At 42.8% G+C, this 13,565-nt stretch overlaps 1 protein-coding gene across 1 annotated transcript; it reads right to left on the bottom strand.

The window, feature by feature from the left end:
* Positions 1 to 1,551: 1,551 nt before the first annotated feature.
* On the bottom strand, positions 1,552 to 3,542 carry LOC106610036 (glycoprotein hormones alpha chain 2). Its single transcript, XM_014209152.3, has 4 exons — positions 3,461 to 3,542; positions 3,217 to 3,329; positions 2,802 to 2,977; positions 1,552 to 2,603 (listed from the first exon to the last, which is right to left on the bottom strand). Exons 1-4 carry the CDS (start codon positions 3,523 to 3,525, stop codon positions 2,526 to 2,528), a joined length of 432 nt encoding a protein of 143 aa, XP_014064627.1. The 5' UTR covers positions 3,526 to 3,542; the 3' UTR covers positions 1,552 to 2,525.
* Between the last annotated feature and the right edge of the window lie 10,023 nt (positions 3,543 to 13,565).

Here is a 13,565-nt window from a genome sequence, read left to right as displayed (position 1 = left end):
AAAATGATTTTCATTTAAATGAGGGAAATAACCCCTCTGCAAAACATGACTTAGTACTTGGTGGCAAAACCCTTGTTGGCAATCACAGAGGTCAGACATTTCTTGTTGTTGGCCACCAGGTTTGCACACATCTCAGGAGGGATTTTGTCCCATCCTCTTTGCAGATCTTCTCCAAGTCATTAAGGTTTCGAGGCTGACGTTTGGCAACTCGAACCTTCAGCTCCCTCCACAGATTTTCTATGGGATTAAGGTCTGGAGACTGGCTAGGCCGCTCCAGGACCTTAATGTGCTTCTTCTTGAGCCACTCCTTTGTTGCCTTGGCCGTGTGTTTTGGGTCATTGTCATGCTGGAATACCCATCCATGACCCATTTTCAATGCCCTGGCTGAGGGAAGGAGGTTCTCACCCAGGATTTGATGGTACATGGCCCCGTCCATCGTCCCTTTGATGCTGTGAAGTTGTCCTGTCCCCTTAGCAGAAAAACACCCCCAAAGCATAATTTATTCACCTCCATGTTTGACGGTGGGCATGGTATTCTTGGGGTCATAGGCAGCATTCCTCCTCCTCCAAACACGGCGAGTTAAATTGATGCCAAAGAGCTCCATTTTGGTGACATCTGACCACAACACTTTCACCAAGCTGCTTGGCGATGGTCTTGTAGCCCATTCCCGCCTTGTGTAGGTCTACAATCTTGTCCCTGACATCCTTGGAGAGGTCTTTGGTCTTGGCCATGGTGGAGAGTTTGGAATCTGATTGATTGATTGCTTTTGTGGACAGGTGTCTTTTATACAGGTAACAAGCTGAGATTAGGAGCACTCCCTTTAAGAGTGTGCTCCTAATCTCAGCTCGTTACCTGTATAAAAGACACCTGGGAGCCAGAAATCTTTCTGATTGAGAGGGGGTCAAATACTTATTTCCCTCATTAAAATGCAAATCAATTTTTGACATGTGTTTTCTGGATTTTTTTGTAGTTATTCTCTCTCTCACTGTTCAAATAAACCTACCGTTAAAATTATAGACTGATCATTTCTTTGTCAGTGGGCAAACGAACAAAATCAGCAGGGGATCAAATACTTTTTTCCCTCACTGTAGTTTTGGGGTCCGTAAAAATAGATAAAGTCGATTTTTCTCAAAATGGGGTTGGTCAATATGTGTAATTAACGAGGGTAAAAACAAAATCTTACAATAAGATAACTGTTTCCAAAAGGATATGTGGTGACATGTTTATCTAAAATGTTTAGGTTGTTTACCAAAGAGACCAACAACAACAAAAAATGTGTGAGCTGTGTTTTTTTTGTCTTTAGCCACATGTTACACCCCCCCCCCCCCCCCCCCCACACACACACACACACACACACCCTAAACTAAACCACATTGCCTACACAAGCCACACCCACACACACACAAACAAATGCTTGCACAAACACACACAGTGTGGTGAGAGACAAAAGGCCTTCTCCCAGAGTAGTGCACTGTTCTGGGAATCAGTCGACCATAGGCCGATTTAGGATGAGACAAATTTGGATATCCAGGAAACAATTTATTACATGAGCTTCTAGAAGAAAGTGACTGTAGTCAGTATTTAGACAGTGCTATGTTAGTAGCATAAGAATTTCACTCATATCCTTCATATTACGGGGTATGACTCATATTATAAGCATTGAATAATGTACTATCGACATTCAGAAAGAAAACAATAAACTTAAAGCAAAATCGTCTGACCAAAAATTCTGAGCTGTGCATTATGCTTTTGGTATCCTCGTCTTAACGAACAATATGCATGTATGAACGATTGAAAGGTACATTTTCACTCACTTACAACCAGTGCAGGCCAGTGGTGGGAGAAAGGAGGAGGACAGGCTCATGGCTGGAATGATGATCTGTGTATGTTCAGTGTGTATTTCCTGTATTTCTTTGAAGAAATTGAAAAGTTTCACAGGAAGGAGACATGTTCTTATTTGACCTTCCATCTTCTGTTCCTGGAGTGGGCACGCTTGTTTTTACAAGAGGCTGCACACCCTATAGTTTAGAATCCTAAATTAAATTGACTTAAGTCAGTAAGGGGGAGGAGGAAGAAGAAGAAAGACTGTGTGTGCGTGTGTATGTGTGTGTGTGTGTGTGTGCGTGTGTATGTGTGTGTGTGTGTGTGTGTGTGTGTGTGTGTGTGTGTGTGTGTGTGTGTGTGTGTGTGTGTGTGTGTGTGTGTGTGTGTGTGTGTGTGTGTGTGCATTCAGCATCCGGCACCAATACAGTGTGATGAAGCTAAGTTGGCTGGGAGGAAGTGAAGCAATCATGTTAATTGGCAGTAAATTCTACATTTAATTAACACAGTACAGGAATACAGCTTTCTATCATTGCAACCATAAGAGCACTATAAATATTATCCTTTTCTGGATCACAATGATTTCCTAATATGGGATTTCTCTTAAAACACAAGGATCTTCAGTAATAAGTAGTGCAAAATATATAATCTTTTGCCAACCTTTTACTTCTACGACGAGGAGATTTCCAGCCCTTACAGACAGTTTATGATTTATGGTAATAACAGGTGCTGCAGTGACACTCTGTGTGGTTCGTCACCGGAAAGCCATCCTTGGTGGTGACCTGAGAGAGGAGAAGGAGAGAAAGAATGAAGTGAGAGATAGATGGTTTAAAATAAAAACATTCAGGTTAATTTGAGTTGTTAAATTTTACATTTAGATGTCATGTGCGTTATACTAGGAATGTCATCATGTCAGATGATCAAACTTTGTGTAGCAGAGAATATCAATCCCAACTACCTTATTAGTTATATTGTCTTACCCTTTCCCCTTCTTTTGCAACGCAGCATGTGGCTTCAGAGGTGATGTTCTTGGGGACCAGCATGGTTTGCTTTGACCGTAGTGGGGTTGGATAAGCTCTGGAGAAGCAGCAGCCTGTACACTGCATGATGTTGGGGAATATTGTGTTCGGTTTCAGTGTGCATTCCTCACAGCCCACTGTGAAGATAATGAAGACATAAATTAATTGAGAATCTATTGAATAGTCTGATTTTAAGCTGCGCTATGTATCACCAATGTGTGGCTCTCTTCCTTGTAAGCCCACAGCTTGGGAATAAGGAGGTAATATAGCAATTTCTATTCTCTCGCTATAATGACAACAGAACAACTCACTGGTCATTTTGTTTCCAGAACACATAAACCATCAACAAAAACAGTTCTTGTAACGTAAAACTTACTGTTTGTCTTGTCGCTGTTTGGGTAAGAGTCTGCGATGAATAGAAGTATGGACAGGATGAGGGATACTCCAGTTGACTTCAACAAGCACATTTTAGTGACAGGTGGCAATATCCTGACAGGAAACATGAACAAAATCATTCAAAACCAGCGTATTCATCTCAAAAGTAGAAAACTCATGAACACAAAAAATAGCAGTGAAACACTACATTGGAAACACAACATAGTGAATGGAAAAAGCATTACCTGTGTATGTTTCTCTTGGTGGAAGCCTGTTCAGTGTTCAGTGTAGATCCTACTTCTTCCTCCATGAACTTTTATACCGCTGTCCCTCTGCCCATGTGCTCGACCGGGATTAGGTAAACCCCTACAACCTTATCAGTGATATCTGTGAGGCATTGGCCACTTGGCTACCTGCTCTAATCCTTTAAATGAAAAAAGGAACTGCACACGTAGTCGAAAGTCAAAACACACTTCCATCTTGACTATGGATGGAAGCTTCTAATCCCTTAAACAGGTGGGATGTTGTTAGGTAACGGCTGTTCTGTCGTGTGGAAGACGAGGCAGGGTCATTGGTTCATTAGTTTAACTTATGTTCATGATCTTTTGCCTTGTAAATCAATACATCTAAAGACATTTTTAATACTTTGAATATCTGATTCATCTTTCCATGCTGGATTATAACCCCCCAAAATAAGTAAATATGTAAACTACACAAAAAAGTTAAAGATTTACCATGAAATACATGGGGTTTCTTATATAAACCAGGAGGACTAGTCCCTGGCCATGCTTTATTATCATCTGGGGCAGTGCTAAGATGAGTGAAAGCAATGAATACGGTATATGAAATAATGTTATCCTCTCAGAGAACCAAACAGATACACTACATAGACAAAAGTATGTGGACACCCCTTCAAATTAGTGGATTCGGCTATTTCAGCCACACCCGTTGCTGACAGGTGTATAAAATCGAGCACACATCCATGCAATCTCCATAGACAAACATTGGCAGTAGAATGACCTTACTGAAGAACTCAGTGACTTTCAACATGGCACAATCATAGGATGCCACCTTTCCAAGAAGTCAGTTTGTCAAATTTCTACCCTGCTAGAGCTGCTCTGGTCAACTGTAAGTGCTGTTATTGTGAAGTGGAATTGTCTAGGAGCTCACAGAACAGGACCGACGAGCGCTGAAGCGAGTAGCGCGTAAAAATCATCTGTCCTCAGTTGCAACACTCACTACCGTGTTCCAAACTGCCTCTGGAAGCAACGTTAGGACAAAAAAATTTCATTGGGAGCTTCATGAAATGGGTTTCCATGGCTGAGCCGCCTCACGCAATGTCAAGTGTCGGCTGGAGCGGTGTAAAGTTTGCCGCTATTGGACTCTGGAGCAGTGGAAACGCGTTCTCTGGAGTGATGAATCACGCTTCACCATCTGGTTTGGTGAATTCCAGGAGAACGCTACCTGCCCCAATGCATAGTGCCAAGTGTAAAGTTTGGTGGAGGAGGAATAATGGTCTGGGGCTGTTTTCATGGTTCGGGCTAGGCCCCTTATTTCCTGTGAAGGGAAATCTTAAAGCTACAGCATACAATGACATTCTAGACAATTCTGTGCTTCCAACTTTGTGGGAATAGTTTGAGTAAGGCCCTTTCCTGTTTCAGCATGACAGTGCCTCCGTGCACAAAGCGAGGTCCATACAGAAATGGTTTGTCGAGATCGGTGTGGAAGATCTTGACTGGCCTAGACAGAGCCCTGACCTCAACCCCATCGATCACATTTGGGATGAATTGGAACACCGACTGTGAACCAGGTCTAATTGCCCAACATCAGTGACTGACCTCACTAATGCTCTTATGGCTGAATGGAAGAAAGTTACCGCAGCAATGTTCCAACATCTAGTGGAAAACTTTTGCAGAAGAGTGGAGGCTGTTTTATCAACAAAAGAGGACCAACTCCATACTAATGCTCATGATTTTGGAATGGGATGTCCGATGAGCAGGTGTCCAGGTACTGTATTTACCTCAGAGATGCATTTCAATGATATGTTTATATTCATGTAATAACATTAATGAGTCAGTGTATCCTCAATTAAATGAGATGTATGCTAATGAATGTGCACTCTAAATTAAATGTTCACCATGTGGAAATCGCTCTGCCATTTTCTGGTTGCTAAGATTCTTAGTTGGCCTAATTTCAGTTTATGTGACAAAACAAGCAAGTACAGTGTAGAGAATTATGCCATTTGCCCGGTACAGTTGAAATTGGGATTCATCTGTGAAAAGCACACTTCTCCAGCATGCCAGTGGCCATTTAAAGTGAGCATTTGCCCACTGAAGTTGGTTACGACGCCTAACTGCAGTCAGGTCAAGACACTAGTGAGGACGACGAGCAAGCAGATGAGCTTCCCTGAGATGGTTTCTGACAGTTTGTGCAGAAAATCTTTGATTGTGCGAACTCACAGTTTCATCAGCTGTCCGGGTAGCTGGTCTCAGACGATCCCGCAGGTGAAGAAGCCAGATGTGGAGGTCCTGGGCCGGCGTGACTACACATGGTCTGCAGTTGTGAGGACGGTGCTGTTATTGTGAAGTGGAAACGTCTAGGAAATCACAGAACAGGACCGCCGAATGTTGAAGCGAGTAGCGCGAAAAAATAATCTGTCCTAAGTTGCAACACTCACTACCAAACTGCCTCTGGAAGCAACGTTAGCACAAAAACTGTTCGTTGAGAGCTTCATGAAATGGGTTTCCATGGACGAGCAGCCTCACACAATGTCAAGCATCAGCTGGAGCGGTGTAAAGTTTGCCACCATTGGACTCTGGAGCAGTGGAAACGCGTTCTCTGGAGTGATGAATCACGCTTCACCATCTGGCAGTCCGACAGACGAATATGGGTTTGGCGAATGCCAGGAGAACGCTACCTGCTCCAATGCATAGCGCCAAGTGTAAAGTTTGGTGTAGGAGGAATAATGATCTGGGGCTGTGAGACCAGTTGGACGTACTGCCAAATTCTCTAAAACAATGTTGGGGGCGGCTTATAGTAGAGGAATGATCATTAAATTCTCTGGCAACAGCTCTGGTGGACATTCCTGCAGTCAGCATGCCAATTGCACGCTCCCACAAAACTTGAGACATCTGTGGCATTGTGTTGTGTGACAAAACTGCACATTTTAGAGTGGCCTTTTATTGTCCCCAGCTTAAGCTGCAACTGTGTAATGATCATGCTATTAAATCAGCTTCTTGATATGCCACACGTGTCAGGTGGATGGATTATCTTGGCAAATGAGAAATGCTCACTAACAGGGATAAACAAATGTGAGCACCAAATATTTGAGAAATACGTTTTTTGTGCGTATGGACATTTTCAGGGATCTTTTATTTTAGCTCATGAAACATGGGACCAACACTTTATACATGATAAGGGACACACTCTACACACACGTACACATGGATGTTGTATTGTAAATATGTAAATATGTGGCCTGAGGGAACACAGTAAATGTATTGGGTAAAGTGTTATGAAATGTAATGTCATGTAATATTTTAAACTGTATATAACTTAATGTTGCTGGACCCCAGAAAGAGTAGCTGCCGCCTTGGCAGCAGCTAATGGGGATCCTTAATAAATATAAATACGAAATACAAATACATGTTGCGTTTATATTTTTGTTCAGTGTAAGAACAGCTACAACACAGTATCTTTTCAACCTTCCGTTTACCTGTGTTTTAAAATTTCCCGACCTTGGTTGCATTGGAGACTAGGCCCTGGCAGATGTAACTCAATATGCATGGAGGATGGCACATTAAATCGCAGAGATTTAAAGGCTTATGGTGCAACCATGTCATGAGCCATAACTGTTCTTCAATCCTGCACTCTTACTGTCATTGTATTTCTCCACTCAAAATGGTAATTGTACTGTAAAACATTAAGACTAATTGCTAAGGTGTTTTATTATTGATGTTTTCATTAACAAGACGAAAGATGAAAACATATTGTCAGCTAAATGCATAGCACAGTACATTTTTTGTTATTGTAACATGCAATGATGTAGTGGTAAAAAAATATGTGGGTCAACACTGATCGCCAGTGTCACGACAGTGACGGATGGTGGCGCCCCTCCTCGGCCGGGCGGAGCTCGGCGGTCGTCGTCGCCGGCCTACTAGCTACCATCGATCCCTTTTTGTTTCACTTTCGTTTGGTTAGGTCTAGGTAGGCACACACCTGTTTTGGGTTAGTCATTAGTAAGGGGGGGTTATTTAGGTTAGCGTAGGATGTATGTGGTTGTACGTGATTGTGTTGCTTGTCCGGGTTTTGTGTGTTCGTAAGAACGTGTATTTAGTTTTTCCTTCTGCCAGTGGTTTCTTTTATTTTGTGTACACCACCGCAGAATCGTTCAGGGCTGCGCCCCTATACCTTGTCGACCACGTACAGTGCTTCAAATAAAGAAGGGTGGTCACGAACTCTCTCTGTCTCCTGCGCCTGACTCTACCTCTCCTGTTGTTCCTCGAGCCAGCCCGTGACAGCCAGTCAGTGTGAGTAAAGTAATACTCCCTTTACTGTCAATGCATTTTTCTGCAAAAGGTGGGTAAACGCTTATGCAAAACAAGCATTACACTACACCCGCAATAACATCTGCTAATCACGTGTATGTGACCAATAAAATTTGATTTGATTTGAAAAAATGTGCATGAACAGCATTTGTGTGCGTTTACCCTCCACTACACTACTGGTAACATTCTGTAAATTATGTGTTATTTACTCTTCTCTAACGCCGCTCTGGATAAAGGCAATCTACAATTTTCTCAGTACAAATGAAACCCGCTTTTATTCCCCAAAAATGTTAACATTTTCTATGGTAGAGCATTGCATCTTTAATACATTGTTTACAGCCCGATTAACAATCAGTCCAGACATAGCCATCGAAAGCATTGGTGTGACACGGCAGCAACTGAGGTAGTTGTGGATGCTGGCTCTCCTCTTACACAGGGTCCCTGAGGAGCTTCGTTTGTGTTACAAGGTCCAGGCCGCGATGAAGATCCTGTAGTAGAAAATGAAGATGAGGCCATTAGGATGTAGAAGGCCATAAAGGTGGAGAAGATGGTGTGGTCGATGTGGTCATGCTCTTGGAATCACGTGTGGTGTGTGTGGGTGTGTGTTTATGTGTGTGTGCATTTGGTATCCGGCACCAATGCACTTTCACAAAAAGTGTGGTGAAGCTGAGTTAGCTGGGAGGAAGTGAGGCGATCATGTCAATTGAGGGTTCTGGTTACTATATAGCCCTGTCTGTCTCCTCAACTCACCACATCCACTTAATCCCGCTCTTATTGTCTCAACATCCAGTGGGATAGTAGTGCCTGGCGTTCCAAACTACTTGTCACGACTTCTGCCGAAGTCGATGCCCCTCCTTGTCCGGGTGGTGCTCGGCGATCGACGTCACCGGTCTTCTACTCACCATTGATCAGTTTTTCATTTTCCATTGGTTTTGTCTGGTCTCCTTACACACCTGTTTCTTATCCCAGTAATTACATGTTGTGTATTTAACCCTCTGTTTCCCCTCATATCCTTGTCGGTGATTGTTTGTTATGTTATGTACGTGTTGATTATGTATCGGTGTGCGACAGGTTATTGTTTACCCGGATTATTGAGTATGTTGGTTTTGGAGTTAGTTTTCTTTAATAAATACTAAATTTTTAACCATTTTGGTTTCTCCTGCGCCTGACTTCCCTGCCACCTACATACACGGATTATGACACTACTACTGTACACAGTACATGGACCATTGGCAGATTTGGGTTTACAGCTAGAAGCATCTGATTCTGGTGGAACTGGGGAAAAGGTAAAGGACCGTAGTTGATTTTAACGCATACACAATACACAGGTTTAACACAGAATTTATACACTGGAGTGTGTATAGTTGTAGTATATAGAGTGAATGTAGCTATAGTATATAAAATGTATATGAAAAAACTGCATGTGGAAAATGAATTGCACTGCCTAAGAGACTGTCTCACTTGTTTGGGTTGGCAACATTTTTATGCTTTTCTTTTCTTTTAACAGCACACCTACGACAAATAGCAATGGTTTTATTTAGAAGCTTGATTCATGTTATTAGAAATATTTTTTTAAATTCCAGTAGGGCTAATGCATCAATCCACAGTTACTAAAATCAACAACCCAGTAAGTACCCTTGTTTTTTTATTGAACAATCTTCATTTATTCACAATAAAATGTAAATGATGAGTTGATATAGATTTAACACATCAGACTTTTGTATTATTTTTGTATTCTCACATATTGCGTTCTCCTACTGTATGTTTTTTTTTTTGACAGATTCTGTACAAAGTTATTTTGGACCAGAGTGAACTGGAATCATCAAACGTGGTAAGTGCTATCAAAATAGCAATCAAAAGTATCTGCAGTTTGATTGTTGTGTTGGGGTGTGGGTCTGAAAAATGCACACAAACGCAAGCCTGTTGACTGCAATCACGCAGTCCAAGTCAGAAAATCTGACAGTTACGGAAGTTCATCATTCCTGTGCCAAACCTCAAGTTTAGATTGCATTCGAGGTAGAGCTCATTGCACTGTATACACCCATATTCTCTACTTACAATGGGTTGTTTGGGCAATGGTGGACTTGTTAAGATTTTAAATGAGCACGATGATTTGATTTGATTGTCGATGATGGCACACAGATTGTCATTAAATGCATTGCGGTTTTCTGCTGGCATTGTGTTTCAGACTCAAACACAAAGGCTAAGTTCATCTGCCTCGCAATCTTCGGATCAAAGTGACACTTCAGAGCTCGAGGTGGGTTGAATGGAATAATATTAAAATGTCACCAGGTGTAGAATGTAAAACATACAAGTGTGAGTGCATTAGCGAAAATCAGAATAGGTCTTTATCTAACACATATCCATTACACTTTATAATTACTTCCATGAATAAGCCATTATTTATACTTTTTAAATATTCATAAATGTACTATGCTTATTAATTGTAATGCATATAAATGTTTATAATAATCTATTTTCTTATAGAGCTCTGAAGAAAGTACCTCAGAGGACCAAGTAAGTTCATCTTTAAAAAAAGGCTTATTCTTTTCTACTCAAAAGTATTGACCATACAAGCAATGCCTAGAATGTATCTGGGGCCGTATTCACACAGCGTTTCAGAGCTGTATTGCTGTTCGAGGATCATGTCCCCATTGTCCATGTAATCTTATTCATTAGGATCATAGATAGAATACTGATCATAGATCAGCATACTCTCAGACGCTTGATACATACGCTTGATAATGTCGCCCTTGTTCTCCTTTATCAAGTGGCTCTAATCTTGAATATTCAATCCTTGTTAAATTTGGTTTTAGAGTTCAGAGTCTGATTTATTGGAATACAAATCAGAGGTGAGTGACAACAACAGTATTCCTACTCCAGTATTATCCTTCCCACATGAAAAAAGACTATATTATAAACTGGGTGGTTCGGGTGCCAGCATTGGTCTATGGTCTGTGGTGGTATGTAAAATACAGACAAAAACTATCTAGGTAGATTGTGTGGTCTACTGCTTATCATAAGATACTCTACCTCAGGCGAGCAAAACTTAGAGACTTCCTAAGATATCATGTACCAACTGTTGTTTACAAATATGAATAGGCCCCCGCCCCGTGTCTTACCAGAGGCTGCTGTTCTATCCTGCCGATAGAGTGTATAACCCGCGAGCTATATGTTCTTAATGTCGCCGAAAGGTTAGTCATGCAATGCACTTGTCATAATATCCTGTGTCATGTTATGTCATACATAATAAGAACGCATAAGATATAATAAGGCATAACATAAGATATTACAGTATTTAATGTCCCGTTGGTAGAATATATACATGCTTTCAGTTCCTCCTATTTATTTTCCAGCGATTGAACATTAGCTAGCAGGACGGAAGGAAAAGGGAGTTCTGATGTCCAGAAGCTCTTTTCGGTCATAAGAGACGGTAGCAGCAACATTATGTACAAAACAAGTTACAAACAACGCAAAAAAATAAATAAAATAGCATGGTTGGTTAAGAGCCGATAAAACGGCAGCCATCCCCTCCGGCGCCATTTTTAATCACGTCACTCCTTCTTTTTAACAATGTTTTATTTAACCTTTATTTAACTAGGCAAGTCAGTTAAGAACAAATTCTTATTTACAATGGTGGCCTACACTGGCCAAACCAAAACCCGGCTGGGCCAACTGCGCGCCGTCCTATGGCACACCCAATCACGGCCGGATGTGACACAGCCCAGGATCGAACCAGGGTCTGTAGTGACGCCTTTAGCACTTAGAGGTAGTGCCTTAGACCGCTGCACCTTAGACCACTGAGCCACTCCTCAGTAAAAGGCACATGACAGCTCACTTGGAGTTTGTCAAAAGGCACCTAAAGGACTCTCAGACCATAAGAAATAAGATTCTCTGGTCTGATGAAACCAAGATTGAACTCTTTGGCCTGAATGCCAAGCGTCATGTCTGGAGAAAACCTGGCACCATGAAGCATGGTGTGGCAGCATCATGCCGTGGGGATGTTTTTCAGTGGCAGGGACTGGGAAACTGGTCAGAATTGAAGGAATGATGGATGGTGCTAAATACAGGGAAATTCTTGAGGGAAACCTGTTTCAGTCTTCCAGAGATTTGAGACTGGGATGGAGGTTCACCTTCCAGCAGGACAATGACCCTAAGGATACTGCTAAAGCAACACTCGAGTGGTTTAAGGGGAAACATTTAAATGACTTGGAATGGTCTAGTCAAAGCCCAGACCTCAATCCAACGGCTTCACCGTGGGGATGGTGTTCTCAGGGTGATGAGAGGTGTTGGGTTTGCGCCAGACATAGCGTTTTCCTTGATGGCCAAAAAGCTACATTTTAGTCTCATCTGACCAGAGTACCTTCTTCCATATGTTTGGGGAGTCTCCCACATGGCTTTTGGTGAACACCAAACGTGATTGCTTATTTATTTCTTTATTAAGCAATGGCTTTTTTCTGTCCACTCTTCCGTAAAGCCCAGCTCTGTGGAGTATATGGCTTAAAGTGGTCCTATGGACAGATACTCCAATCGCCGCTGTGAAGCTTTGCAGCTCCTTCAGGGTTATCTTTGGTCTCTTTGTTGCCTCTCTGATTAATGCCCTCCTTTCCTGGTCCGTGAGTTTTGGTGGGCGGCCCTCTCTTGGCAGGTTTGTTGTGGTGCCATATTCTTTCCATTTTTTAATAATGGATTTAAGGGTGCTCCGTGGGATGTTGTCACGTCCTGACCAATATTTAGGTATTATTTGTATTATATTTTGTCAGGACGTGGCAGAGGTATATTTGTTTTGTATTGTGGGGTTTTGTGTGTGGTGTAGTGGAGTGTGTTAGTTTTGGTATAGGTTCTAGGTTTGTTTTTCTATGTGTAGTTTTGGGTGCTGGACTCTCAATTGGAGGCAGGTGTTTCTAGTTGCCTCTGATTGGGAGTCCTATAAGTAGGTGTGTGTTTGTTTGGTAGGTTGTGGGTAGTTGTATTTTGCACTGCGTTTATTCTGCCTGTAAAACTGTCACTAGTCTTTATTCGTTTTCTTGTTTTTTCTCTGTGTTCTCTTTATTCTATTAAATAATAAGATGAGCATTCACATCCCGGCTGCGTTTTGGTCTGTACAACCCAACGAACTCTGTGACAGAACTACCCACCACAACAGGACCAAGCAGCGGAGAAAGGAGCTGCAGGTTGAGTATATGGACTATGCTGACGAATGGACTTGGGAGGAGATTCTGGACGGGGCTGGACCTTGGCATCAGGCTGGGGAATACCGTCGCCCACGCGAGGAGATCGAGGAGGCGAAGGCTGAGAGGCGGCGTTATGAAGCAATGAACGCGCTGGTGAGGTAGCCGGAGAGGCACCCCCAAGAAATGTTTTGGGGGGGCACACGGGTAGTTTGGCTGGGCGTCGGAAGAGCCATAAGCCAGCTACCCGTGAGTGCAGGAAGGAGCGAAGAAGGTGGAGAGCACCGTGTTTCGCCGAGGTGTGCACTATCTCGCCCATACGCACGCACAGCCCAGTCCGCCCTGTACCAGCACCCCGCTTGTGCAGGGCTACTAGTTCCATCCAGCCAGGACGGGTTGTGCAGGCGGTGCGATCACGGCAACCTGTGCGCCTCCATGGCCCAGTCTTTCCGGTTCCTGCTTCTCGTAGTATCCCGGAAGTGAGTACCCCCAGTCTGGCACGACCAGTACCAGCAAACCGGACCAAGCTTCTCAAGAGTCAGCCTAGTCCTGTTCAGCCTGTTCCCGCTCCCCGCACTAGCCCTAAGGTGCGTGTGCCTAGGCTGGCACATCCTGTACCAGCCCACGCATCA

Source organism: Salmo salar, chromosome 08 (assembly GCF_965601325.2).
Source record: "Salmo salar chromosome 08, fSalSal1, whole genome shotgun sequence".
NCBI classification, from domain to species: Eukaryota; Metazoa; Chordata; class Actinopteri; order Salmoniformes; family Salmonidae; genus Salmo; species Salmo salar.
Note: the sequence above shows the minus strand (reverse complement) of the source record. Positions and strands in the feature narration are given on the sequence as shown.

Bases quoted from the DNA above. Each gene is read 5' to 3' on its own strand.
- LOC106610036 (XM_014209152.3), bottom strand. From the start codon at position 3,525: ATGGAGGAAGAAGTAGGATCTACACTGAACACTGAACAGGCTTCCACC. The intron at 2,978-3,216 runs GTAAGTTTTACG...TTATCTTCACAG, and splicing joins AAACAGCGACAAGACAAACA to TGGGCTGTGAGGAATGCACA. The intron at 2,604-2,801 runs GTAAGACAATAT...CTCCTCTCTCAG, and splicing joins TTGCAAAAGAAGGGGAAAGG to GTCACCACCAAGGATGGCTT.